Source organism: Pogona vitticeps, chromosome 6 (genome assembly GCF_051106095.1).
Source record: "Pogona vitticeps strain Pit_001003342236 chromosome 6, PviZW2.1, whole genome shotgun sequence".
Lineage (NCBI taxonomy): Eukaryota > Metazoa > Chordata > Lepidosauria > Squamata > Agamidae > Pogona > Pogona vitticeps.
Genome location: NC_135788.1, coordinates 77,240,212 through 77,264,815, shown reverse-complemented (window position 1 = coordinate 77,264,815; position 24,604 = coordinate 77,240,212). Strand labels below are relative to the sequence as shown.

At 39.2% G+C, this 24,604-nt stretch overlaps 1 protein-coding gene across 8 annotated transcripts in view; it reads right to left on the bottom strand.

Moving 5' to 3' along the window:
- Positions 1-24,604, bottom strand: part of PLEKHG4B (pleckstrin homology and RhoGEF domain containing G4B) — a 125,689-nt gene that overhangs the window by 12,505 nt on the left and 88,580 nt on the right. For all 8 annotated transcript variants that reach the window (XR_012088520.2, XM_073003923.2, XM_073003920.2 and 5 more), the window contains exons 9-20: positions 21,393-21,491; positions 20,559-20,701; positions 18,154-18,292; positions 17,104-17,226; positions 15,005-15,169; positions 13,084-13,982; positions 11,071-11,320; positions 9,676-9,765; positions 9,337-9,561; positions 8,055-8,225; positions 6,409-6,589; positions 854-970 (exon numbers count right to left, since the gene is read on the bottom strand). Coding sequence is in view for 7 of the 8 variants with exons in the window: in XM_073003923.2 (XP_072860024.2) it covers positions 854-970; positions 6,409-6,589; positions 8,055-8,225; positions 9,337-9,561; positions 9,676-9,765; positions 11,071-11,320; positions 13,084-13,982; positions 15,005-15,169; positions 17,104-17,226; positions 18,154-18,292; positions 20,559-20,701; positions 21,393-21,491 (2,602 nt within the window). In the remaining variant the exon portion in view is untranslated. The remainder of the gene's footprint in view (positions 1-853; positions 971-6,408; positions 6,590-8,054; positions 8,226-9,336; positions 9,562-9,675; positions 9,766-11,070; positions 11,321-13,083; positions 13,983-15,004; positions 15,170-17,103; positions 17,227-18,153; positions 18,293-20,558; positions 20,702-21,392; positions 21,492-24,604) is intronic.

Here is a 24,604-nt window from a genome sequence, read left to right as displayed (position 1 = left end):
CTTTCAAGGGTCCCAGAATTGTTCAAGTCAAGCCAAGCCTCTCATTCAGAGACGGTGACTTTGGACGTCTTGAAATGCTTCTTTGTGTACTATTGTATGGCCAATTACTATTTTGATGATCTGCTACGGAGAAAATAACGTGCCATTACTACTCATAATGAGGTAGCTGCATAGTATAAACAGTTACTGGATCAGTAGTGCATGCCAGGTTGAGCCATCAAGTCAGAACCAACTTATTGGGACCCCCTGAGTGGACCAGGCTGCAGCTTAAGACAAACAGAATCATCACAGAATGAGGGTTACACTTGACAATATAATTAGTATATCATTATAAGCAGTGCTCCTTTAACTGGCGACACACATCTCATATCCTATAACATGTTTCTGCTCATCTTGCATTTTAGTGTGTTTTGGTTAGTGCTCATTCCTTGAAAGCTAACACCATCTTAATCTAATAATTCAGGCACCTAATTTGGGGGGAAACATCTTGTAGGAAGAAAAGCAAGCTAATGGTGGGAAATGGGCACGTTCCTTAACATCTACAGGTTGGTCTTGATATCTTTTTACTGCCGTGCTTAGGATACAAGAATTTCTTTAGGTACAACTAAGGGATTGACAATGCTTCTTGGATACTGACTATTCAAATAGAAAATGCTGGACACCTTAGTGACAAAAGTAGATTACCTTGTGATCAGTGGAGGAGATTTTGAGAAACATGCAAAGCTTTCTTCAGGATGCAAATCTATTTGCTCGTGTTTTTACACTTAGAAAAAGTCATGTAATAAAAGTTTTGCAAGAAGCAAACAAAATGATTCAAGTTGCCCAAGAAGTGGTCTTAAATGTCAAACCATACCTGCTCCTTTCATTATATAATCTATAGCTCGATCATTTATAGCTGCATCACTGGGCTTAATATCCATGAATGGCTTATTTCCAATGCCCATGGATACCATTTCTTGCATTCGGAGTTCTGAAAACAAGCAATCAAGACCATGAGAGAAACACTTTTCAAATAATTTCTTACTTATGACAGAAAGTGCTTTACAGTAAGGAACCCAATACTACACCTAAAAATCAATGCTTACAATGAAAGCAATGCAGGTTAAAACTAAAGAATAGATACACTACAGCATTGATTTCAGTTCTGCATCTTGTTGAACTACATTTTAATTCTACAAAAATAATGCTTTTTCATTTAGATGTAAAGGATTTCAAAATAAAAATTATCTTGTTGAAAAGAGAATATAGCCCAGACACACAGTTGAGGAGTTACAGTGAAAATAGAACATTGGACTTAACTGTGAAATGTCTCTTCTACTTAAGAGATGGGTGGATATCCTTTATCTGTTGTGTACTGAGTTGTGAGACTTGGCACAGACAAGGTTCATAGGATTTTACCAAAATATCTATGATAAGTTACCTAAATAAAAGAGTAATAAACCCAACTGGACACAAAATAGAAGGAAATTCAATATTACATGAGCAAAAATCCAGTCAACAATTCAAGTTCCACCTTTCCATTGCTGCCCCACATTACAGCCTGCAACCACTTGAAATGGAATTTGAGCATGGAATGGTTGATGCTCTGCATCCCAGGGAATCATCTTATCAAGGATGAGTTACACCGTTAGCATGTCATTATAGTTATTCCTCCTAAAAGTAATATTAAAACTCTTGTGCTTATATAAGAATTAAGTCCTTCCTCATTTTGCAGATGAAAACAGTTCCATCAGTGAAGAGGCTTAACAGAAAACCACCCTGAGAAAATAGTTTGGGAGCAGGGAAGAAGAGGCTGCACTGAATCAATTTCAGAGTGAAATAATAGAAACAGGATTCGTAGGGCTATTCATGGCTTCACTAGGTGGAGGCAAGAGTAGAAGGAACACTCAGACCAGATTCAATTTTTAATCTCCCTTAGAATAGGAGTACCTCCTAGGAAGCAATGTGTAAATTAGGTGCAGCCCTGTCCCAAGTGGGTAGTTGTCTGAAATAAAAAGTCTTAAAACAGTGCAATACTCTTCCTTCTGTTTGCTGTCAATTTTTGATGAAAAGTCAGAGGGACTAGTTAGTGGAATTAGGACTGCCAGGTCTTGGACTTTCACCAAATCCAGATTTCAAGCTTTTGTTCTGAAACCTCAGGGGATAGAACACTACTGACCTAGAAGGCCTACATTTTGAAGTTCCCTCTCATGATCTGAAGAAAGCCATAAAACATGCTCAAAACTATCCTTGTGCTCCTTACAATCTTTTAATTGTCTTGCATCCTCTAAAGCTGCTGCTGCTGGAAGTCACAGTTAACAACCTGGCTACTCCTTGTCTTGTTTTTATTGAATGTGTGATGGACAGGTCAGTAGCCACTCCTGTCCATCACAATGGAACCCTGATTCAAGAGCCAATGGCTGTACAGAAAAGGCGGGACTAGGGATATATAAGAGAATGGATGACAGTTAAAGAGCAGTTAGAGTCTGTGTTAGAGTTAGAGAGGATTTCAGTTAGATTTAGAGTCTGAGTTTTGGTGTTAGAGTTTCAGTTAGGGATGAGTTAGGATCAGCGTTGTGTTAGAGAAGAGTAATAGGGAGATAGGGAATAAGAAAAGAAATGAATAAATACTTGAAGTAACATGATTCTATCTAAGCAAATATAAATGTTATAAAAGCACAGATGATTGCATGAATAAAATAAGACCATCCATGATTTACTTTACATGATTTACTTGTGAACACTTTAATAAACATTGTTAAATCGAATAACACTGATTGAAGAGATATATTTGGTATAGTGAGGAATATCTCCTCTGGTGGCAGCGGAAAAAGGGTTGAAAAATAAATGTCACACCCAAAAGTGAACCTGGGTTGTGTGGAGAAACAAACAGGGGAATGGATGCGTGACAGAATGCATCCTGGAATTGTGATCCTAACCATTTACTAGCTTGAATGCTGGGGTTAGACACTGAGAAAGAGCCTCTTGTTCTTGTTTTGTCTTTAAGTCTTGTCCAACTCTTCGTGATCCCATGGATCAGAGCACGCCAGGCTCTCATGTCTTCCACTGCCTCCCGGAGTCTGGTCATATTCATGTTGGTAGCTTCGATGACGCTGTCCAAACATCTCGTCCTCTGTCATGCCCTCACACTTTCCCAATATCAGGTCTTTTCTAGGGAGTCTTCTCATCAGATGGCCAAAGTATTGGAGCCTCAGCTTCAGGATCTGTCCTTCCAGTGAGCACTCAGGGTTGATTTCCATTAGAATTGATACGTTTGTTTTTCTTGCAGTCCAGGGGACTCTCAAGAGCCTCCAGCACCACAATTCAAAAGCATCAATTATTCGGTGGTCAGCCTTCTTTATGGTCAGCTCTCACTTCCATACATCGCTACTGGAAAAACCATAGCTTTGACTATGTGGACGTTTGTCAGCATGGTGATGTCTCTGATTTTTAAGATGCTCTCTAGGTTTTTCATCGCTTTCCTCCCAAGAAGCAGGCGTCTTTTAATTTCATGGCTGCTCACCATCTGCAGTGATCATGGAGCCCAAGAAAGTAAAATCTCTCACTGCCTCCATATCTTCCCCTTCTATTTGCCAGGAGGTGATGGGACCAGTGGCCATGATCTTAGTTTTTGTGCTGATGAGCATCAGACCATTTTTTGTGCCCTACTCTTTCACCCTCATTAAGAGGTTCTTTAATTCCTCCTCACTTTCTGCCATCAGAGTGATATCATCTGCATATCTGAGGTTGTTGATATTTCTTCCGGCAATCTTAATTCTGCCTTGGGATTCCTCCAGTCCGGCCTTTCACATGATGTATTCTGCATATAAGTTAAATAAGCAGGGGGACAATATACAGCTTTGTACTCCTTTCCCAATTTTGAACCAATCAGTTGTTTCACATCCAGTTCTAACTGTTGCTTTCTGTCCCACATATAGATTTCACTGAGATAGATAAGGTGGTCAGGCACTCCCATTTCTTTAAGGATCTGCCATAGTTTGTTGTGGTCCACACAGTCAAAGGCTTTTGCATAGTCAATGAAGCAGAAGTAGATGATTTTCTGGAACTCTCTGGCTTTCTCCATAATCCAGCGCATGTTAGCAATTTGGTCTCTAGCTCCTTTGCCCCTTCGAAATCCAGCTTGTACTTCTGGGAGTTCTCGGTCCACATACTGCTGAAGTCTGCCTTGGAGGATTTTGAGCATAACCTTGCTAGCGTGTGAAATGAGTGCAATTGTACGGTAGTTGGAGCATTCTTTGGCACTGCCCTTCTTTGGGATTGGGATGTAGCCTGATCTTTTCCAATCCTCTGGCTACTGCTGAGTTTTCCAAACTTACTGGCATATTGATTTTAGCACCTTAACAGCATCATCTTTTAAGATTTTAAATAGTTCCACTGGAATGTCATTCCCTTCACTGGTCTTGTTGTTAGCCATGCGTTCTAGAGCCCAGGATGTCTGGTTCAAGGTCACCAACCACAGTATCTGGGTTGTCCGGGACATCCAGATCTTTCTGGTATAATTCATCAGTGTATTCTTGCCATCTCTTCTTGATGTCTTCTGCTTTTGTGAGGTCCCTACCATTTTTGTCCTTTATCGTTTCCATCTTTGCTCATAATGTTCCAATTTTCTTGAACAGATCTCTGGTTTTTCCCTTTCTACTATTTGCCTCTCTTTCTGCTGCCATATCAGATTTGTGACACTAAGAAAGAGCCTCTACTTCTGGACTAACATTAGAAACAGAAATTGAGTTTTACAAAGATAGATCCCTTTTTAGCTTCTACTGGATAATATACTTTCCTTGATCTGAGACTTGTTAAAATGTATGAAGGAGACATAAACAAGAGTTTCACCATGTCATAAGCAACATAGGTCATTCCTTAATGCTGTTGTAATATCATACCTCATGACACCAGTCTTACATGGCAGCAGATATGACAAGTTTAAAATGGCATGTGCTGTGATAGCCTCTACTGTTAAGACCATGTCTACTCACAAAACGTTATCCTATATGGACATAATGAATTGCTGCTTATTCAGCATCATAGGAATATTTATTTAACATGCCTTTAAACATTTAAAAGTTGGATTTCTCATGGTGAAAGGAGGGAGATTGTTCCTGTCAAATGCAAAACACTTTGCAGTATTTACAGTGGACCCTCGACTTACAGACGGCTCGACTTACAGACTTTTCAAGTTACAGACTTCTCTGGCTGCAGCCAGAGAGTCGACCTACAGACCAGAAAAAAAACCAAAATGGAACAAAAATGGAACAAAAATGGAACAAAAACGGCCGGTTACGGGATTAATCGGTTTTCAATGCATTGTAGGTCAATGGAGACTCGACCTACAGACTTTTTGACCTGCAGCCACAATTCCAATATGGATTAATTCCGCAAGTAGAGGGTCCACTGTACTGAAGAGTCCAGCACATGTGAGATCACAAGGGTCACAGTTTTGGGGATTGAAACTTTAGGATGCTGCTGATCTGGCAACTCTAGTGGAATCGCATGGTAGAGGCAAAGATGGATGCCTACAAAAAGCCTCTTGGCTGAAGTAGGTGTCTGCATAAAGGCTCTTGACCTAAGTAGGAAGAGAACTGGGAAGGGTTTATTTCCACTCATGGATACAGGAAGTTTAATATAGCCCTACTCTCAGAAATGAGTGGATTAACCCTTCTGAGAATGCCTTCCCGCACCAAAGGGGAAAGAAAATGGTGTGTCAAGTATACTCCAATTCTGTTAACAAGAAACCTCAAATGACCAGATACTTGATCATTCTTATTAATCCAAACTAACTCAAAGAAGCAAGTAATCCATTCCATGGTCAAACAGCACTAAGCTGTTTGACCATGGAATTGAGGTTCTTCTTAGTATTTAATCAAAATCTCCTTGCTCACCATTTAAATTCATTAGTTTGGATCTGACCCCTTGGGGTAGCAGAAAACAAGCTTTGCTCCATTTTATATGAGAAAGGCTCTTGAATAATGGAAGATGTCCATCTTAAAATTTGAAAGCCTGTCACACAGAGGAGGGGCAGGATCTGTCCTTGCTCATCCCAGAGTGCAGGGTACATAAGAATGGAATTCAAGGCCTAGGAGAAGTAGGGGACAATGAAGATCTAAGCTTAGGACAGGTTTCATTCAGACAACAGATCAGGGCAGGAAAATGAAGGAAGATGACAGGCAGAGGTGAACCGGAATATAGGAATAGAAGCAGTTTAAATCTTCATTATATCAAAAATACTTCATCTCAGAATCTGATAACTGTATGTCCAGGTAGTGTAACTACTGTGAGAATACTGCCTGTAAGAGTATGTTAATACTGAAATCAGTGTTCATGGGTGAAAGGATAATTCTCTTTTCTTAGCAAAACCATGTAAGAGCTGTCAAGTGAGCCTGGTGATTGCAGTCGATTATATTACAGGCATACCTCGGTTTCTCAAGGCTTGTCTCCAAAGGATCTTTCCTATGATATCTGTCCATGCACACTTAATTTCTGTTGAATTGGCTTGAAGGATGTAAGTGTCCTGGGATTTTCTTCTCCTTCGAAACCAGATTTCAAAGCGAAGGCCACTATCTCCAACGTTCTCTGTCATTCCAATCTCAGCTGTCTACAAGCAAATATGAAAAAAAGAAACATGCAGAATGCCATTTAGCAGTTAATAAAATATTTTTGTTCTCCTACTTAAGAATTGTATAGGAATCACTTTATGATATCTCAGAAATTACCTCCACAGAAGAATAATTCTGAGAAGTATTAATTAAATCTGCAAGAACTCTTACTGAAACACCAGCTGCCTTTGTTCCATCCTTAATTTTCACCTATCTGGAAGCCATTTCATTTCCACCATGCTATCTGAACTGTTTCCATCTCAGCTGCGTCTTAAAAGAATAGTAACATTAAGTGCCTGAATCTGACTTTTTTGGTTTTCCACCTCCATGACTTTTTTCTCATGTGTGATGTCTTTTCAACTGTCCAACTAAAATAAATGTCTGTCTTACTACTGCTTTATTTATATTTATATTTATAATTTGCTTATAAGAGTTTTCCATATTTTCCCCTCAAAAAGCAGTTATTTTTAAATAACAAACACACACCAACAAATATTTTCAGGATACATTTTCTCCTATCTTATTTTTTCCACACACACCCCCCTAATTTCTCCTACTTTATCTTATTTTATTTTCACAACAACCCTGAAAAGAATGTTAGCCTGGGAGGTAGAGGCTGGTCCAGAATCACTGAGACTTATGGTTCTGTGGAAACTTGCCCTACTTTCACATCCAACACTTTAACCTTTCTCGTGTATCACAGTTAACAGTTATATTATCTTTTCAAGAAATAATATAACTGTGCAAGACTCCATTTTACAGCCCTAGCTTCACAACTATAGTGAACCACATTTACATCTCAACTACCCTCCGAATGATCCCATTTTATCTTCACAACTTTCCTGTGAACTCCATAGCTGAGCGAGAACTTCTTTTCAAATCTTGCCAGTCCAAATTCTACGCAATAGGTCAAAGTGATTTTATTGCCAACATGCTTTTGAAATTAACAGTAATGGTAAGAATAGCTTTGAAAGATTCATCAAAGGATATGATCTGCAACAGCAAATATAACAGGAGGAGGAGGAGAAACTTTGCGGGGTGATCCAGCAGACTATTAAATAATTCTCCCTAAACCCTAGGCTCTTAAAGACTTCCTCAGAGCAAAAGGGAGTCCTAGGGAGCCTTGGAACCTGAAAGGCAGGGATTGAAAATGTTCAGTTCATTTAAATATTTTAGGTGCCAGATCCAGTTTATTGCTGCATAACTTTATGCAAGAGGATTTTGCCCAATGATTTTGAGGGAGTCATGCAAGCCCCAGGATCTCTGTAATTACAGGCAATCACTATTGTTTTGCTGCAATTTATACAGAAAACTTATACCACAAGCTCAAACTGGTATACCTCTATCTTCAGCCTTCACACTAGGTAGGCCTAGATTTGCTTAGCTTCAATTGCATAATTTGCTTTCAGAGAAACTTCTGAAACTACATGATCATAGCCTGTCAGACAAGAAGCATGAGTTTACCTTAAATGATTGTTTGTACATGTAGATGTCATATCCCCCATCAATCTTTTTTGTTTTACTGAACAAGATGAGGTCTTCAAACAGAAAAACATGTCTCAAATACTTCTTTCTGCCACAACACACAAGAAACTCATCTTGACACCTCAGTGGCCCTTGTTCTTTCAGATTGACCTGATTACAAAAAGAAAGCCCCCCCCCCAATAGAAGGTTGAGTTAATTTTATCAAGTGTGAGACTGAAGGAGATTACAATATGTAGAATGTTTTATTTTTATGTATTGAATTTATCAGTGATAATATGCTGGCCAGAATAGTTCTTGTAACCTGTTTCTGTAAGGAAAACTACATGAGTTGTAGTGGCAACTCTTATTTTCACCAATTTTTTTTTTCATAGAAATAGTTTCTTACTACATAAAAGTTGATTATAATGGAGATGTCCAAAAGGTGGAAGGCTCTGTCAGTGAATGCCTGGATGAACAGAGTCCGGACAATTGCACCCAGTGAATATTTGACATATAAAAGGAGAATGATAGAAAGAAGAGAAAAGCAAGACAGTTTTATGGAAACTTGGGTCTATTTTCCTTACATATATTAACAATATTTCTGTTTCCACTGGTACACTCCATGGTCAGTTTGGGTTCAGGAAGGATATTCTGTGACTCCGTATGAGAATGAGTTTTTATTCATCTGATAGGTTATTTTATATTGAGTAATACATTTTGGATTAATAACACTCTGTTTACCTTATCTCCACTTAGTTTCATGGGGAATCAGCAAAGGTTAATATTTATTCATGTTTCTATTACCATTTTTGTTTACAATCTAATAAGCATCACTTTCAAAAAACCCACAACCATTTCTTCAAGACATTCAGCTGAAGGCCTCAGATAGGTACCAGGAAAATGTGGGCAGGGCATTCTGGAATTCTGCAGGCTGCAGGACTGCCAAAACCTGCATGCAGGCAAAAGGTCAACAACATGTTCTCTAAAGCAATCTGTTACTTGGTGCTGTGGCTATCAATAGATAGGCCAGGCAACACCTCCTAAGGGCCTCTACTTGACCAAAGGGCTTTCAGATATTGATTCCCACTTTCTATCAGTCTTGCAAAGTATGCACCCATTATGAACATGCTGCAGATGTGGGACTGAAAGAGTAGCTGAAGTAAAACCATTTAAGTGGCAGAAGCAAGAATGAATCTGGTCATCCTTAGTTGTCTGTATGCTACCTCCAACAAGTAAAGCTGAAACACGCCTGAAAGGCACAATAGGGGCCATCTATGCTTACATCACAGCCTCTGATGGCATCCATTGCGAGCAAATCGTTCCCATGGCGAAGCTGAAACTTGACCATCTCTTCAGCTGCACAGAGGGCACTGAGCTCTTGCTCTTCTCCTGCTGAGCACTCCTTAATCAAATCTTTCAAGAGGAGGGCATATTTGCTCATTCTTTGGATGGGCTTCAACAGGTAAGAAGCCAAATTCATCTTATCACCCAATTCCTGTTGTTTATTCTGTAAGAATATTAGAGGCATAACAAGAATATTAGAGGCACAACAAAATGTCAGTTAAACTGCAAATAAAACTAAAGATACTTAAAAATTTATGAAAGATAGAATTCCAGTTACTTTAAAGAAGGTGTTTCCATGGCTTATAAGCAAAGTGTCTGACTGTGGCTTGTTCTTGCTGTATAATGCATACATCCCAAACTGTTCTTCCTGAAATAATGAAAAATAAACTCTTGGCACTTAATTTATTAATGGATGACAATATAAACAAAAATATTTCTTCACTCTGATAACATTATATATAAATGAGTTTTCTTAACGAGCTTTCAGTTAAAACCAGCAATATAAATTGAATATTCTTTAATTAATGCCATATAACTACATTATTAAACTACCCAATGACAGTGAAATGAAAGAATGCAAAAGCAGATAATGGGTATCTCTCAAGAAATATGGCACTCAACATTGTAGAAATCAAAATGTGGATAATAAAGTGTAACAAACTATATATATTTTTTACAATTGTACGGCTTATATTAGTTTGCCTAAATAATTCAATGGAGAAGTTAGATTTTAAGTTGCAGAACATACTACTTTTTTAAAAAAGAAATAATATATTTGGAAAAAATGTATATAACATTAATCAACAACCCTTGGAACTATGATGATAAGTAACAACTTTAACAAAGTTTATTTTCCAAGCTCTGTGCTGAGTTACAAAATCTTACTGCTGAGCTACTTTTCAGAAAACTTCAAGAAAAGTGATGTTCACTACTTCTTTCCTTCTAAAACACTTTTAATTGTGAGCAATAGGAGGGAAACATTTAGAACAGCCTCAAAACTAACTTGAATACTTCTCCATGTAGGGCATGCAGTAAAAAGTTAAGAGGAGCTTTGATACTGCATACCAAGAACCACCCCCAGTCTGCCAATCTCATGTCTCCAATGTGACTGTTTTAACCTCTCCCAGTGCTGGTGTTCTGGAGCTAGAGAAATACAGTGGGGTCTTGACTTGAGAACTTAATCCGTATTGGAAGGTGGTTCTCAAGTCAAAAAGTCTGTAAGTCAAGTCTCCATTGACCTACAGTGCATTGAAAACCGATTAATCCCGTAACAGGCCGTTTTTGTTCCATTTTGGGTTTTTTCTGGTCTGTAAGTCAAATCTCAGTCTGCAAGTCAAACCTACATTTTGCGGCCAGAGAAGTCTGTAACTCAAAAAGTCTGTAAGTCAAGCCATCTGTAAGTCAAGGGTCCACTGTAAGAGTTATGGCTCTTTCCAAGGACAAGGTGGGGGTCAGAGACTGGAAATTCTCTTTCAAGATTGGAGTTCAAGAAGAGAACCTATCTATTGCCTTCAGGACACTGTCCCTGGCCCCAAATGACTCTAACTGTTCTTAATCTTCAACAAAGACAAGCAAAAGAGATAGGTTGTGACATTTCCCAATCATACAGTTTTCTGGCAAGCACAAGATACCTGACAGCAACCACACACTCCCCTTGGAAAATGAGACTTACATGTCTGAGAAAGCAATGGCTAACCCGCAGTGGGAAATCTGTGCAGCGTTCCAGTTCTTTCAGGAAGTAGTGACAATGGAAATCATAGAGTTTTTCCAAATTTCCAAAAATGATGTTGCGCTTCCCTCGCAAATCCTGAGGCAAGTTGTCCCTTTCCATTTCTGGGAAATAGCTGTCGATTATATAGCCTAAGGATCTGACGTATTCCCTTTCTGTTGTGATCATCTCATCCATTATGTGGTTCACTTTACTAGTGAAAGAGACAGAAAGAATAAATATCAGCTTTGACTCCCAACTAGCAATCACTTGGTAACTGAGGGGCTGTTATGGCAAGTCAGAAATATGAATATAAAGAAACATTTTAATGACAGAGAGAAGGAAAGGCAATCTGGTGCCTTTCAAAAGTTTCAGATAACAACTTCTATAGTGCCTGAACTCTTATACATCCTGGATGATGAGTTACATCCTGGGAGTTGCAGTTTGTTTGTTAATGACAGAGCATACGTAAGTAAGAAAATGTTCACATTGGGACGTGGAAATGGACAAAACTTCCAGGAGTGAGCACATAATTCACAAATAACTTGAGATGCCATCTATAGATTAACTTGGAGAAATAGGGGAGGAGGGTTAACTTTGTTATCTGCTGAACAGTCACTGCAGTATTTTAACTTTGATAAATAATGAAGCAAAAAGAAGGTATGCCTGAGCATCACAGCCACCATTTGTAGTTCCAGCAGCCAATCCCACCTGCATCACTTGCAGGTTTCAGGTTTTCCTGGAATGGTTTCTTACCTCAGGTATCCTACTTGATAAAAGAAGTTAGAAATTGAGCAAAGAGGTTTAACTCATAATGGTCAACAGAAATAATAACTAAGCAGGAAGACAGAGTAATTTTGCTATATGAAACAGCATCCCCTACAGAACAGAGAGGTTTCCTGTTACCTCTGGATTATACAACTTTTCAAAGTTCACATTACATGCTGAAAAAACAGAATAATTCTGAGATGAGGTGCAGCTGCTTTTCCACGAACTTCCCTAAAGAATATACACAGCCTCTCCAGCACAGAGAGAGTTCCTTCTGGAAAAGCAACCCAGGGAAATGAAAGATTAAAAGGCCCATTGCAAGCAGCCTTTGAAACTCCCCTTTTGCTATGTGGCATATGTGATCTGTGTCCATTTTATGTGTTTGCGTCTGTGACCATCAGAGGGAGGAACTGCTTTTCAGGAGAGTCCTCAAAACTTCCTTATTAGGGAGGCCCATTGCCACATCAGCTAAGCTGTATGGTTAAAAAAAAATCAAATCTGCATATGAGAGGGGGGAAAGAGTTAAGCAAAAACACACATAAACCCTTAGCTTTATTTTCTACACGATACAAATGTGTCAGCACAGACATCATCCTGTGCAAGAAAAAAAAGGGAGAATATGACTTTTCACATGGTACTTGCCATCTTTTGTTACATACATACATGTATTAAATATAATTTTTCTTAAAAAAAACTTGCGTCCTCATTAATTGGGTTTTTTAAAAATTCTACAAAATGTATTTTAGATAGTGTGGTGTAGTGGACAGAGTGATGTCCTAGGACTGAGGAAGCTTGGTTCAAATCCACACTCAGTCAAGGAAACTCATTGGGGTGTGGAACTGAAGGTCACTACAAACCAGTTCTGACTTGAAAGCACATAAAAACAACAAAGCATATTATTGGGCAAAATCCTGTTGTGTAGCTTTGCTCTGTCATAATATCCAAAATAATTAGCCTGAAAAATGATGTAAGGATTTAAGCATATTTTCTGTTGGGTCATTAGCTGATTCAGTCAACTAACTGCTTTGTTTTAATAACTCAAACTGCGTAAAATTAAACATTATAGCATTTCAATATAGATCATGTTGCAAGGAGATTCTCTAAATGTCACGGGCTTACATACTCTATTTAAGGACACAATATCCCTTTCACTGAAGTGAATGGAATGACTACATGTAGAAAATGGATTGTATCGTTATCGTTTCTCACCTTCCTTGTCTTTTCTTCTCTTCCTGTTCATCTGTTTGATAGATTACTGATGGAGATACTAAACTGTGATTTCTACTAGTCAAAGGACTTTTAATGTTTGAACGCTGGGTGTTTCTCTTTTCTGCCGCTGTACTACTAGCTACTTCCAGTCCTCTAATATAAACTCCAGTATATCTGTGGTGATGCAGTTCACTATGGTTGCTCTCATGTTGGGTCAACTCAAAGCTCTGTGTTTTCTTTATGATTTTCTTCAGTGGATGTCTCCGGTGGCGGGTGACAGACGTCTGGATTGGTTCTGAATAGCAGGTGGAAATGTTGTCCAAATCCTCTGAAACACGTGTGGTCCTCTGAAACCTGCCCAAACGTGGAGTGAGGGGTTGTGATGCAGAAGGTGTAATTGTAGAACATGGAAGTATGTTTTGAGTGGTATCTTCCTGGCTTAAAAAAGTATCATCATCCACTGGAAGGCTGTGATGCTGAAACTGATGGAGTGTCATACTATTCCAGATGTTATCCTCCATGCTAGAACAAAGGGTAGAAGGATGGCTGTGCTGTGTTCCAGACACATGACCCAGCTCATGGTTACTTCTTGGGCCAGACTCCTTGGGTATAAGATTGGTTCCTCCTTTGCTGAAACTTTTAATTGCTTTTGAAAGCTCCTCTTCTAAGTGGTGTCTAGTCTGCTGACACTTCAGCCATAAAATATTCCACTGTTTTAATTCAAACTCTTTATTACCCAGAGCAGTTATAGCTTCATTGACTTTCTGGAAGTTTTCTGCAGAAATCTTTGCAGCTTCTTGGTGGTAGCTTTGCAAAGACTGAATTACTGATTGAGAATATTTAGCTTCTAGTGAAAGTTGCTTAAGATATTCGTTGCAATGAACCATCCATTTGTGAGCCTGGGTGTTAAGTAAAAACAAACATGAAGGGTGACAATTTTAAAAGTTTACTTAAGACTACTATAATCACCACCACCATTTACAGAATTAGAATTAGAATTCTTTGCATCTCATCTCAAAATGGTCTTGGGCCACTTGTGTTATTAAGGGCCAAGAGACAATTAGGAAACACTATTACTTCTATGTAGACACAGAAGAAAGAGAGGCAATTATGACACACTACATTATTTTAATTTGTGTGTTTGTTACACAGCCAGATATGGACAACTCTTGGTATTGTTATTTCTAGCAAAGTCCTTTTCAGACATTCAGAGACAGAATGTTGGAGGAGAGATAGGGTTTTGCAGTCTAGCTTCAACCCCATCCTCCCATGTTGATGGGGAAGGTCTAAACAAAGGCTCTAATTAGACAGTGGTGTGTTCCCAATCTCATGAAGACTATATCTAAATGTGGTTACAGCCTCCATTCAGATCTTCTCTATATGGGAAGAGCATATCCCAAAAGAGGGCCCATCTTATCTAGAGAATATTTCCAGCTTAGTGGAAAATTCTCTCAGATGTATATCATGTTTCCCCGAAAATAAGACAGGATCTTATATTAATTTTTTCTCCAAAAATGCACTAGGGCTTATTTTCAGGGGATGTTTTATTTTTTTCATCTTCAACAATCTACGTTTATTCAAAGACAGTCATGTCATCTTCTTCTGGTTGCTGCACAATGGTGGAGCGCAAGATTTCACTTAACTAGGTCTTATTTTGGGGGTAGGGCTTATATTACGAGCATCCTGAAAAATCATACTAGGGCTTATTTTCAGGTTAGATCCTATTTTCAGGGAAACAGGGTAGCTATAGCTCACTAGTCAGCTGCAGCATGCAAAAGATTGCAGGTGTCTCTATATAGAGTAGGAAAGAATTCTGCTTGAAACCCTTGCAGATTACTGCCAATCAAAGCTGACAATACTGGGCTAGATGGACCAACAATTTGATTTAGTATAAAAAAGCTTCTTATAACATTTCTCTTACCTCTTCATAAAATTCATACAGCTTGACCATGTTCTCCAGTTCACTTCTTCTCTTTTGTGTTTGAATGGTGATATTACTCAGATATCTACGAAAGGCTTGACATTCTTCCTCAGATTTTAGCAAAGAATTCTCTTTTAATAACTGTAGTCCTTTTTGGGAGTATTGCTGTAACACAGAACATGAAGCTCACTAAGTAGCATGCTACCATGCTTTTTGACCAAGTTTTTTTAACCATAAAAGAAAAAGAGAAGAATTTGGGGAACTTTGCTAGCTGATAAGTAGAACCATTTTCAGCTGCTGGAAATGGTCAAATTCTGGTGTGGAGATTACAGAAGTTGAAAGCTTTTGCTACAGAGTGACACCATGCTTTTCATTTCTATCAAGAAAGGAAATTAGAGGCACATGAAGGCATTATTTCTGGGTTTTTCACAAGTACTTCCTTGTGGGACCCATGAGCTGCACTTTTCTCTCAGCACTGTTAGCACACTGTTAGTAATACATGGTGCTTGCCTGCCCCTTACTTATGTATACGTTTACAACAAACCCCTGGTCAAAATTATAAAATTAATTTTAATTCAATAGTTACTGTTTATTTTTTACATTGGCCACAATTTAAAAAATCCTGTGTCAGCACATGCCAAATTCTCTAAGTTTTATTTGCTTTCGTCCTTTTCTGCAAGCTTTTTATATTCAATGAAAATCTTCCATGATCCTACTACAACTCAGTAGACATAAGTATACATTTCTTCTACAAATGTCAGTAAGTTAAGGAAATTTAATTATTCATATTAAAGTTTCATAAATGCAAATGGCATCTAACACAGAAGTTCTATAGTCATAATTAGTACATAACACAGTTACTTGCCTTTCTCTTTCATAGCAAAGGTGAATTTCTTATGGCTTCTATGTGCTTGCAGGTTTATGTTCCCATCCTATGTACTTCAAGCAACTGGTATTCATTAATTTCATCTCAGTTGAGTTGCTCTATTTGGTTACACCACTTTGTCTTTTCCTCCCTCCCCTCCATTCTACTTTTCTCCTTCTGTCATTTCATTTTGTCCTTTTTCTCCTCTACTTGCTCCCTTGACCAGTGGACTTAATTCTACGTCAACATGCCTGTTGTCAAGAGCAAGCAAGAACTTGCTCAAGTCTTTCTCTTTCCTTCCTCAGCCCAGTCCTGAAAACTAGCAATCAGGTGTGCATATGTGTGCATACACATGCACACACTGAATGCACATGCACACACACACACAAATACACACACATGCACAAAAAATGCAAAACTTGCAAAGAACCTATTTCCTGTTAATAGCCCATTTTTCACTATTGGGCAAATTTCTGTTTAACTTTACGGTGGGGCAAACTGAGTTAGTCCTGAAAAACCATCTTGTACCATCTAGTGGCCAATGTTTTCCCATTTTTAAAAATTCTGAGTAGTATGGCAGTGGGTGGTTTCCAATCTTGGGTCCCCAGATGTTATTGGACTGCAACTCTCAGAAATCCTGGCTAGCAACAGCTGGTGGTGAAAGCTTCTCAGAGTTGCAGTCTGATAACATCTAGGGATCCAGGATTGGGAATCACTGGAGATGGGGAATGCCAGGGCTGCCAGAGGCCCCTGAAAGCATGGCAATAGTATCTGGGTCTTTATGAACCACTTTTCCAAATGAAATTTATGCATTTTGGGGGGTATGGGGGAGCTGGGGGGGTTCCAAGTGTGCTGGAGGGCATATTTCAGCTCCAGAGCAGCCACATGCAAACTTTGTGTCACATGTTTGCTAACCCAATTTAAAAGCAGTAGTTGTTGGAGCAAGTTTTGGTGGAAGGGTATTCCAGATTACTGGTGCCACCAAAGGTAAATGCCCTGCTTTGAACAAGTGCATAGAAGTCCATCAAGAAGCCTCTCTAGGTGGCCTCAAGAACTGAATGAACCTACAAGGCAAAGCACAGTCCCTCACCTAAGCAGGTCTCATTTAGGACTTTATGGATTAAGTACAAAACTTCTAGTCCAACATGCTGGCAAACAGGTAGCCTTTCTTCAGTCACCTATTTTAACTATACATCTGAAGTTTCAGAAAAACACCAAAGGTTCTTAGACTTACTATTGCTTTTTCACTGAAAACTAAGAATTCTTCATGTAGTCTTTTCACATTTTCACCTGAAAGCTGTTCTTGATCCAAAGACCCAAGGTATTTTTCTTTTTCTTTTTCAAACCAGATTTTTATCTGCAAGTGAGTAATAAACAATTACTCCAAAAATATGACCAAAAATATATGAAATTTTATAATAACCTTATAAAAACCTTTTTTTAAAATTTCCTACAAATTGTATATATCACTGGCTATCGTTGCTTGGTTATTACTTTCTCTTTTTGATATGTATGGATGACTATAAAAGTAGTATTCTGTACTCAGACTCCTCCACCCCCTCAGATGTTCCTATGTGTATGACCAAAAAGATGTTCATGTGGAGAACAATGGAACAGTGCTTATGAGGGCCAAATCATGTTATTTTAAGCATGTAGCTGCAGTCCTCATCACATCATCTATTAATTTCCTACAATATCTAAAAACAAAGCTAAGCATACTGATGTCACATCCTAGCTTCTTTAAATGTTACTAATATTATCAGTATGTTTTTGCTGCACATTATGATGTTCCTTTTGCACCAGTTAGTGCAGCACTTTTTTCTGTGACACTCTGCTCCTTTTCATTCCTCCTGGGCTTCTTTTTAGTATTGTTTTGTACTGTGGGTGAAATTTATCAACATGGCGCTCACCATCTGAAGAGAGCTTCTCATTCAGAAGCTCTGAATTAGTATTAGAAAAAGAAAGAAAAAAAGGAGGGATTTTAAAATATTTTCTTTAAAAAAGTAGGTTTCTTACAGCAGAGAAGTGGGTTTAAAAAAAAGTTTGGATGCAAATCTTAGTAACTCTGTGCTTCTTTGGCATTAAGTAATAGAAAGAAGGGTGACACAAATTCTTTGGAAGAGCCCATAGTTTCAGGTAGTTTGTGTAAAGCTGAATGGGCCTTAAATCTTATTTCAAACTAGGAGAGGCCTTAGGAAATCTGCAACTGTAGTTCTTTCAAAGCTAAAAATCAGTCACTACTTGCCATGTTGGGGTGGGGGGAGGCAATCATAGTAGAACTGACCTCGTTATGTCCTTCTTCAAAACTTCTTATCGCCAACACATTCTCCAGACCTTGAAGGCATTTATTGGACAACAAAACCAGCCTATGAACCTCCTCATCTACTTGATTATAAAGCTTTGTAATCATTTCCATGGCATCTCTATTGGGGAGAAAATAAATACGCATCAGCAACTCATCTACTTAATTATATAACTTTATACTCAGCTCCACAGCAACTCTATTGGGAGGGGGAATAAATATCCATCAAACCTTTTTAATTTTGGATACTGCCAGCAATTAAGTTATTTTCTTAGCATAATTTCAGCTCCTGAGAGAACCATGAAGCTCTCTATTTCCTCAGTGTAGTATTAACATTAAAGGATGCAAATTAGAGAACTGGTTGCTATTTCCATACACATACATACACATACACATGCCAATCATAGCTTTGGACCTTCCTGAAATTCAAGGTCTCCACCTGGATATTATAGAAGCCACTTTTGGAGTCCTGAGGAATGGAGAACCTGCTTTTGAAAGCTCAAATTCTGAGTGGTCAGCTCCAGGCACTTTCCAGTGACAGAGCTAGCACATCAATCAGAAACCCAGTTCAGGCAATGGTGAGGTATGGAGGATGGTGAAAAAGAACCAAGCCAGACAACAGCTAAAGTGTGAATGGCCCATGAGTCACTATAAAGCTGTTTTAAAACAAACTAAAGCACATAAACATGCCTTTTATAGTACGTGGTGGTTAGCAGTAAAAAGAAGTTATTTTGCTATTTCTATTGCCTCCATCTAACTTTCAAGCAGAGCTCTCCAGAGTGGTCCAGGGATTATTAAAATCTATTTATGTGAATGGAAGTCTGGGAACATCAGTTTCCATTCATTCTGGTCACTATCTGAGAACCATCTTGTCATTTACATTCTTATATGGTACTTGAAGGTGAAGAACTCTTGGTGGTGCAGCAGTATCCTAAAGTCTATTTTCTAGTTGTTTGGAGAATACTACTTAGGGTGCTGGCATCCACTGGCTGAAATCCAGTAGTAAGTCATAACTAGAGTAGACCCATTGAATCAGTGGGGTGAGTCAGCTCCTGACAATTCTTATTTTTAGACACTTTTTAACAAATATCTAAAAATAAGAATTTTTAGAAGCAGCCTCTTTGCCACCAACAGTTAGCAATTTGTATTTCTGGCCTTTTTTCTCTGTCTTTTTGTGTTGGTAACTGGAAGCTCCAGTCGCAGGTCAAGCAATTTTGTGGCTGGAGCTGGTCCTAACTCAAAATGGTCATATGTTGGGACGTTTGTAAGTTGAGGCACCACTGTATTTGCAGATTCTTCTAGCGTACTGTAGCCTACAACATATTTCACACTGGATAAAGTAGACATTATATGTTGATTTTAACTATTATTTTATAATTGTTGTACATCACTTTGAAATAATTAGATGTAAGCAGTTGATAAATGCAAGTAAGTAATACACAGATAAACCTCTATGGTGCATATACAAGTACTTTGCATCTCTACATGTGACGTTTCACTGTGGACTTTGCCTTTGGAGCTGTCAAAATATAACATTTAATACTCATTATAATGTTCATTTTGGGCTTCTCTGGTACCAAATGTCCATCTAAACTAGACTTTGAAAATCCCATCTTCTTATGTGTGTGCTTCTCTAAATCAGAAATGCATAATCTTTGGCCCATAAAGCTGCATTCAGAGAAACCTTTAAGACTGTACTTGCTATGCAAAACTACATGCGCAAAAGTACAGTTCTTATCAATCTGGATATTTTCCAACCAAAAATATAAATTATAGCTCAATTCAGTTCATGCCTACTCAGAACTAAACCCCACTGCAACAGATTACAGGCATGCAAAACTCACCACAATTTCAAACATGCAAAGCAGAGCCCAATCTATAAATGCTTACTCAGATGTGTGCTCCAGTGCAACAAATTTCAGTCATGCAAAATGGAATGAAGTTCTGAACATGTCACCTGAGAGGTGACCTGAAATAGCATGTATTTAAAGAATACAAAGGACAGCTCAAGGCATTTTAAAAGCTGCTTCCTTACAGTTTAAATACCTTTTGAATTTTAAACAGCCATAAACGACCATCTTTGATCACTGGCTGGCGGTAAGATGTTTCTTTGCTTGGCAGCTAATGAGAGCATGATAGCAGGCATCAGTCTGGATCATACAGCTGCTAAGAGCAGTGGGAAAATGGACAAGGCCCATATATTCCATGGCAAAGTGTTGTATTGTCTCCCTTGAACCAACATTAATTGCCCTTTGCAATGCCTAATATGACATTTAAAATTTTCATGTTATTTGTCACATATTTTATTATATGCCAATTTGTTTTATAACATTACATTAGTTATATGCAATCCACAGTGCAACACTGTTGGCCAAGCAAGTACCTACCGATAATCTTCTGTATTGCAGAATTCCTCCTTCCTAAGCCGTGCAAGGATTGTCCCACCCTCAAGTCTCAAGGATACCAGCAGTTCATCTTCCAAAACAAGTTTCATCATTGTCTTGTGTTTGTTCATTAAGTCCATCACTTCCTAAACAAAATAAATACTGCCTATTTTATATTGCTAGTAGTTCTAGAGAATATATCTGAAAATGCTGCATTGGCTTCTTTGATCACTGTAAAGCTCACTAAGCCACTGCAGAGCAACAACCAGGGGAAGACTTTTATCAGCCTGATAAGCTCCAAGCACTCCTGGAGGAAACTGATACACTTGATCCATTCCAGTTGGGCTTCAGGCCACAGCATGGTATGGAAACAGTATTGGTTACCCTGTGGGATGACCTCCTGAGGGAGGCTGACAGGGGCAATATGTCCTTGTTGGTCCTCCTTGATATCTCAGTGGCCTTTGATTCAGAAACATCTGTGGTCCAGTCAGCCCATTTCCATCTTTGGAGGATTGCCCAGCTGCGTCCCTATCTAGATGAGGGGGCACTAACGACTTTGATTCATGCACTTGTAATCAAGAATAGACTACTGCAGTAGTAAATGTAAGTGCCTGTTCAAGCAATCTGAAGTTCTCCAATATATTTTATATGTAGGACAGCTTTATGAAAGGTCTACTAGTCTTCTGATTTTTGAAAGATTGGATCATTTGACTTAATTAATGGTGTGCTGCCTACTCGGAGCAGAATACCCTCTTAATTTTATTTAAAAATAAATAAAAAATAAATGAATTAATTAATTTTCAGGTTTACCACCAACCAAAAAAGAGCTATACTTACTTGTGCAGTACTTGGCATTAGACTACTGTTGAGTGAAGATACAGAGTGCTGCAAGAAAACAACAGCCTCCTTGCAGTTTGTAATAAATGGCTCAAGTTTCTGTAAGTATAAACACAGTAGGGGATTTAAAAGGTAAAAGAAAAAAAACTGTTCTTCAATATTTATTTATTTATTTTGTATTTATTTTTTAATATCCCGCCTATCTGGTCAGTTAAGACCACTCTAGGCGGCTAACAGAATAAAATAGAATAAATATATATAAAACAATTTTACATAAAAATAGACATAATAGAATAGACAAATAGAAGGGAGAAAGAGGGCATCAGGGATTGACTGGAGGGAAGGCCTGCCGAAACATCCATGTTTTAAGTTGATTTTTAAAGATGCCCAGCGAGGGAGCCACACAAATCTCAGGAGGTAGGTTGTTCCAGAGGCGAGGACATAACTCCTCTTACAATGGAATACATGTAAGTTCATAAAACTGCAACATTATATTATTAAGTAACAGCAGAGTCCTATTGGTGAGGTACACTGGCATCATTGCAATAGTATACACTAGTGCAGCCATGGCAAACCTATGGCATGTGTGCCACAGCTGGCACACAGAGCCCTCTCTGTGGGCATGCGAGCCATAAGTCGCCATCGAGAAATATTTACCCATCCTCTGATCCTGGGTTTTGGCACGCCTCTCTGTTGGTGCAGTGGTCCAGCAGAGGGGTGCAATGGTGACCATTACCAGTCTAGCCCAATGGGGGATTGGAGGACCGGTAAGTATTTCTTTGTTAATACCACCCATAGGGGGGAAAAAACACAAGCATTTAACCCTTGCAGAGCAGGATCAGTTGTTTTTTCTAAACTAAAACCTCAGTATTCGGGTTTTAATTGCAGTGTTGGCACTTTAAAATAAATGAATTGATTTTGAATTGCAGTTTTGGCACTCGGGCTCAAAAAGGTTCATCATCACTGCACTAGTGTATTATTGCTACATAGTTAGCAAATGGCTGTGATGTGTCAGCCAATGTCTCCTATCCTACTCACATTACTGGATTTAGGAAGACTTTCTTTTGACTTCCACCTTCTATACACCTCTGTGTACATAGATATTCAGGATGTGTACAAGAACAGCACACACCATAATGAAATTACAGTGGTGCCTCACTTATCTATTGCTCCGTTGAGTGATGAAATCGCTTAGCGATGGGGTTTTGGCCATTGCCAGAGCGATCACTTAGCGATGGCCCCTATGGAGAAAAATCGCTTTGCGATGATCGCGGGGAAGCGATCATCGCAAAGCCCCCATTTTCGGCCAGCTGATCAGCGGTTCCAAAATGGCTGCCAGAAAAAAAATGGCCACCCACTGTTTTGCCTCGCTTTAGAGGCACCGAAAATGGCTGCCACTATGGAGGATCTTCGCATAAGGTCAGTTTTGAAGCCCATAGGAAAGCATTAAACACATTTTAATGCGTTTCTATGGGCTTTTTTATTCCGTTTAGCAATGAAATCGCTTAGCAACGGTTTTTCCTGGAACGGATTAACATCGCCAAGCGAGGCACCACTGTACATGAAACCCTTTTCAGATGTTACAGTGCCTTTTGTATTTATCCCTAAAAAGACAGGGGAAAACCAACAAACTAGCAGCAGATGTGAGACTGGAAAATATCACAATTAAAAGTCATAGCCGGAGAATTATGCTTTCCCTAGACAGCCAGAGTAGCAAGAAGGCAACAGACCTCAAATTTAAAAAGTATTTTTCTCCTTAATTTAAAGTTCAAAAACGACAGGTTACCCACTTATAATTGTAGTTCTTTGAGTGGACCTCTGTGATTCACACCCTGGATGATTCACGCCTGCGCAGAGCCTCATTGGAAAATTCTAGAGCTTCTGCGGTAGCAAAAAAAAGACATTAGAATAAGGCCCCTCCCCCCTCGTATATCTTGGTGCCAAGGCTCCACTTTAAGTTGTGTCAACTGTCCCTAAATTAAGCAGAATGACATGACAGTGGGGAGGACGGGCAGGATATGTGAATCACAGAGGTCCACTCCAAGAGCTACAGTTACAGGTGGGTAACCTGTCATTCTTCTTTGTGGTCTCTGTGAATCACACCCTGGGTGACTAAAAAGCTGTCTTACCCAGAGACAGGGTGTCAAGCCAAGGTAGAGGCTAGAACAGCACATCCAAAGGCTGCATCAGACTTTTGCCGGAGATCAAGTCTATAATGCCGGATGAAAGTGGATGGCTGTGCCCAGGGGGCAGAGGCGGAGACGTCTGGAAGAGGTACGCCCCGTAGGAATGCCGTAGAGGTTGCAACTGCTCTGGTGGAGTGAGGGCGAATCACCTTCAGGACTGGTTTGCGTGCCAGCCCATATGCGAAGTAAATGGTTGAAGCGACACATCTAGATATAGTGTGAGATGTCACCTGGCGACCTTTAGTAGGTGGTTGGTGACTTATGAAAAGTTGACATGAACGTCTGAAAGGTTGGGTGCGCTGGACGTAAAAGGCAAGGGCTCGCCTAACGTCTAAAGTATGGAGGATTCTTTCTTGAGTTGTGAATGGTGACGGGAAGAAGGAAGGAAGGATAAATGGCTGAGAGAGATGGAATTGAGATATGACTTTGGGGAGGAAAGAAATATCCATGGATAGTTTGACTTTGTCCAGAAAAAAGTGTAAATAAGGATAGCTGTGACGTAAAGATGCTAAATCACTAGCTTGTTGAGCTGAGGTGATGGCGACAAGGAAAACTGTTTTAAAGGCAGTAGCCATAAATGGTCTGAAGCTCCACATAAAAAAAAAAAGATAATGGGTCCCATCGTGGCAAATAGAAGGGGAAGATATGGAGGTAGTGACAGAGTTTACTTTCTTGGGCTCCATGATCACTGCAGATGGTGACAACAGCCATGAAATTAAAAGATTCCTGCTTCTTGGGAGGAAAGCGATGACAAACCTAGATAGCATCTTAAAAAGCAGAGACATCACCTTGCTAACAAAGGTCCGCACAGTCAAAGCTATGGTTTTTCCAGTAGCGATGTATGGAAGTGAGAGCTGGACCACAAAGAAGGCTGACTGCCGAAGAATTGATGCTTTTGAAGTGTGGTGCTGAAGGAGACTCAAGAGTCCCCTGGACTGCAAGGAGAACAAACCTATCCATTTTGAAAGAAATCAACCCTGAGTGCTCACTGGAAGGACAGATCCTGAAGCTGAGGCTCCAATACTT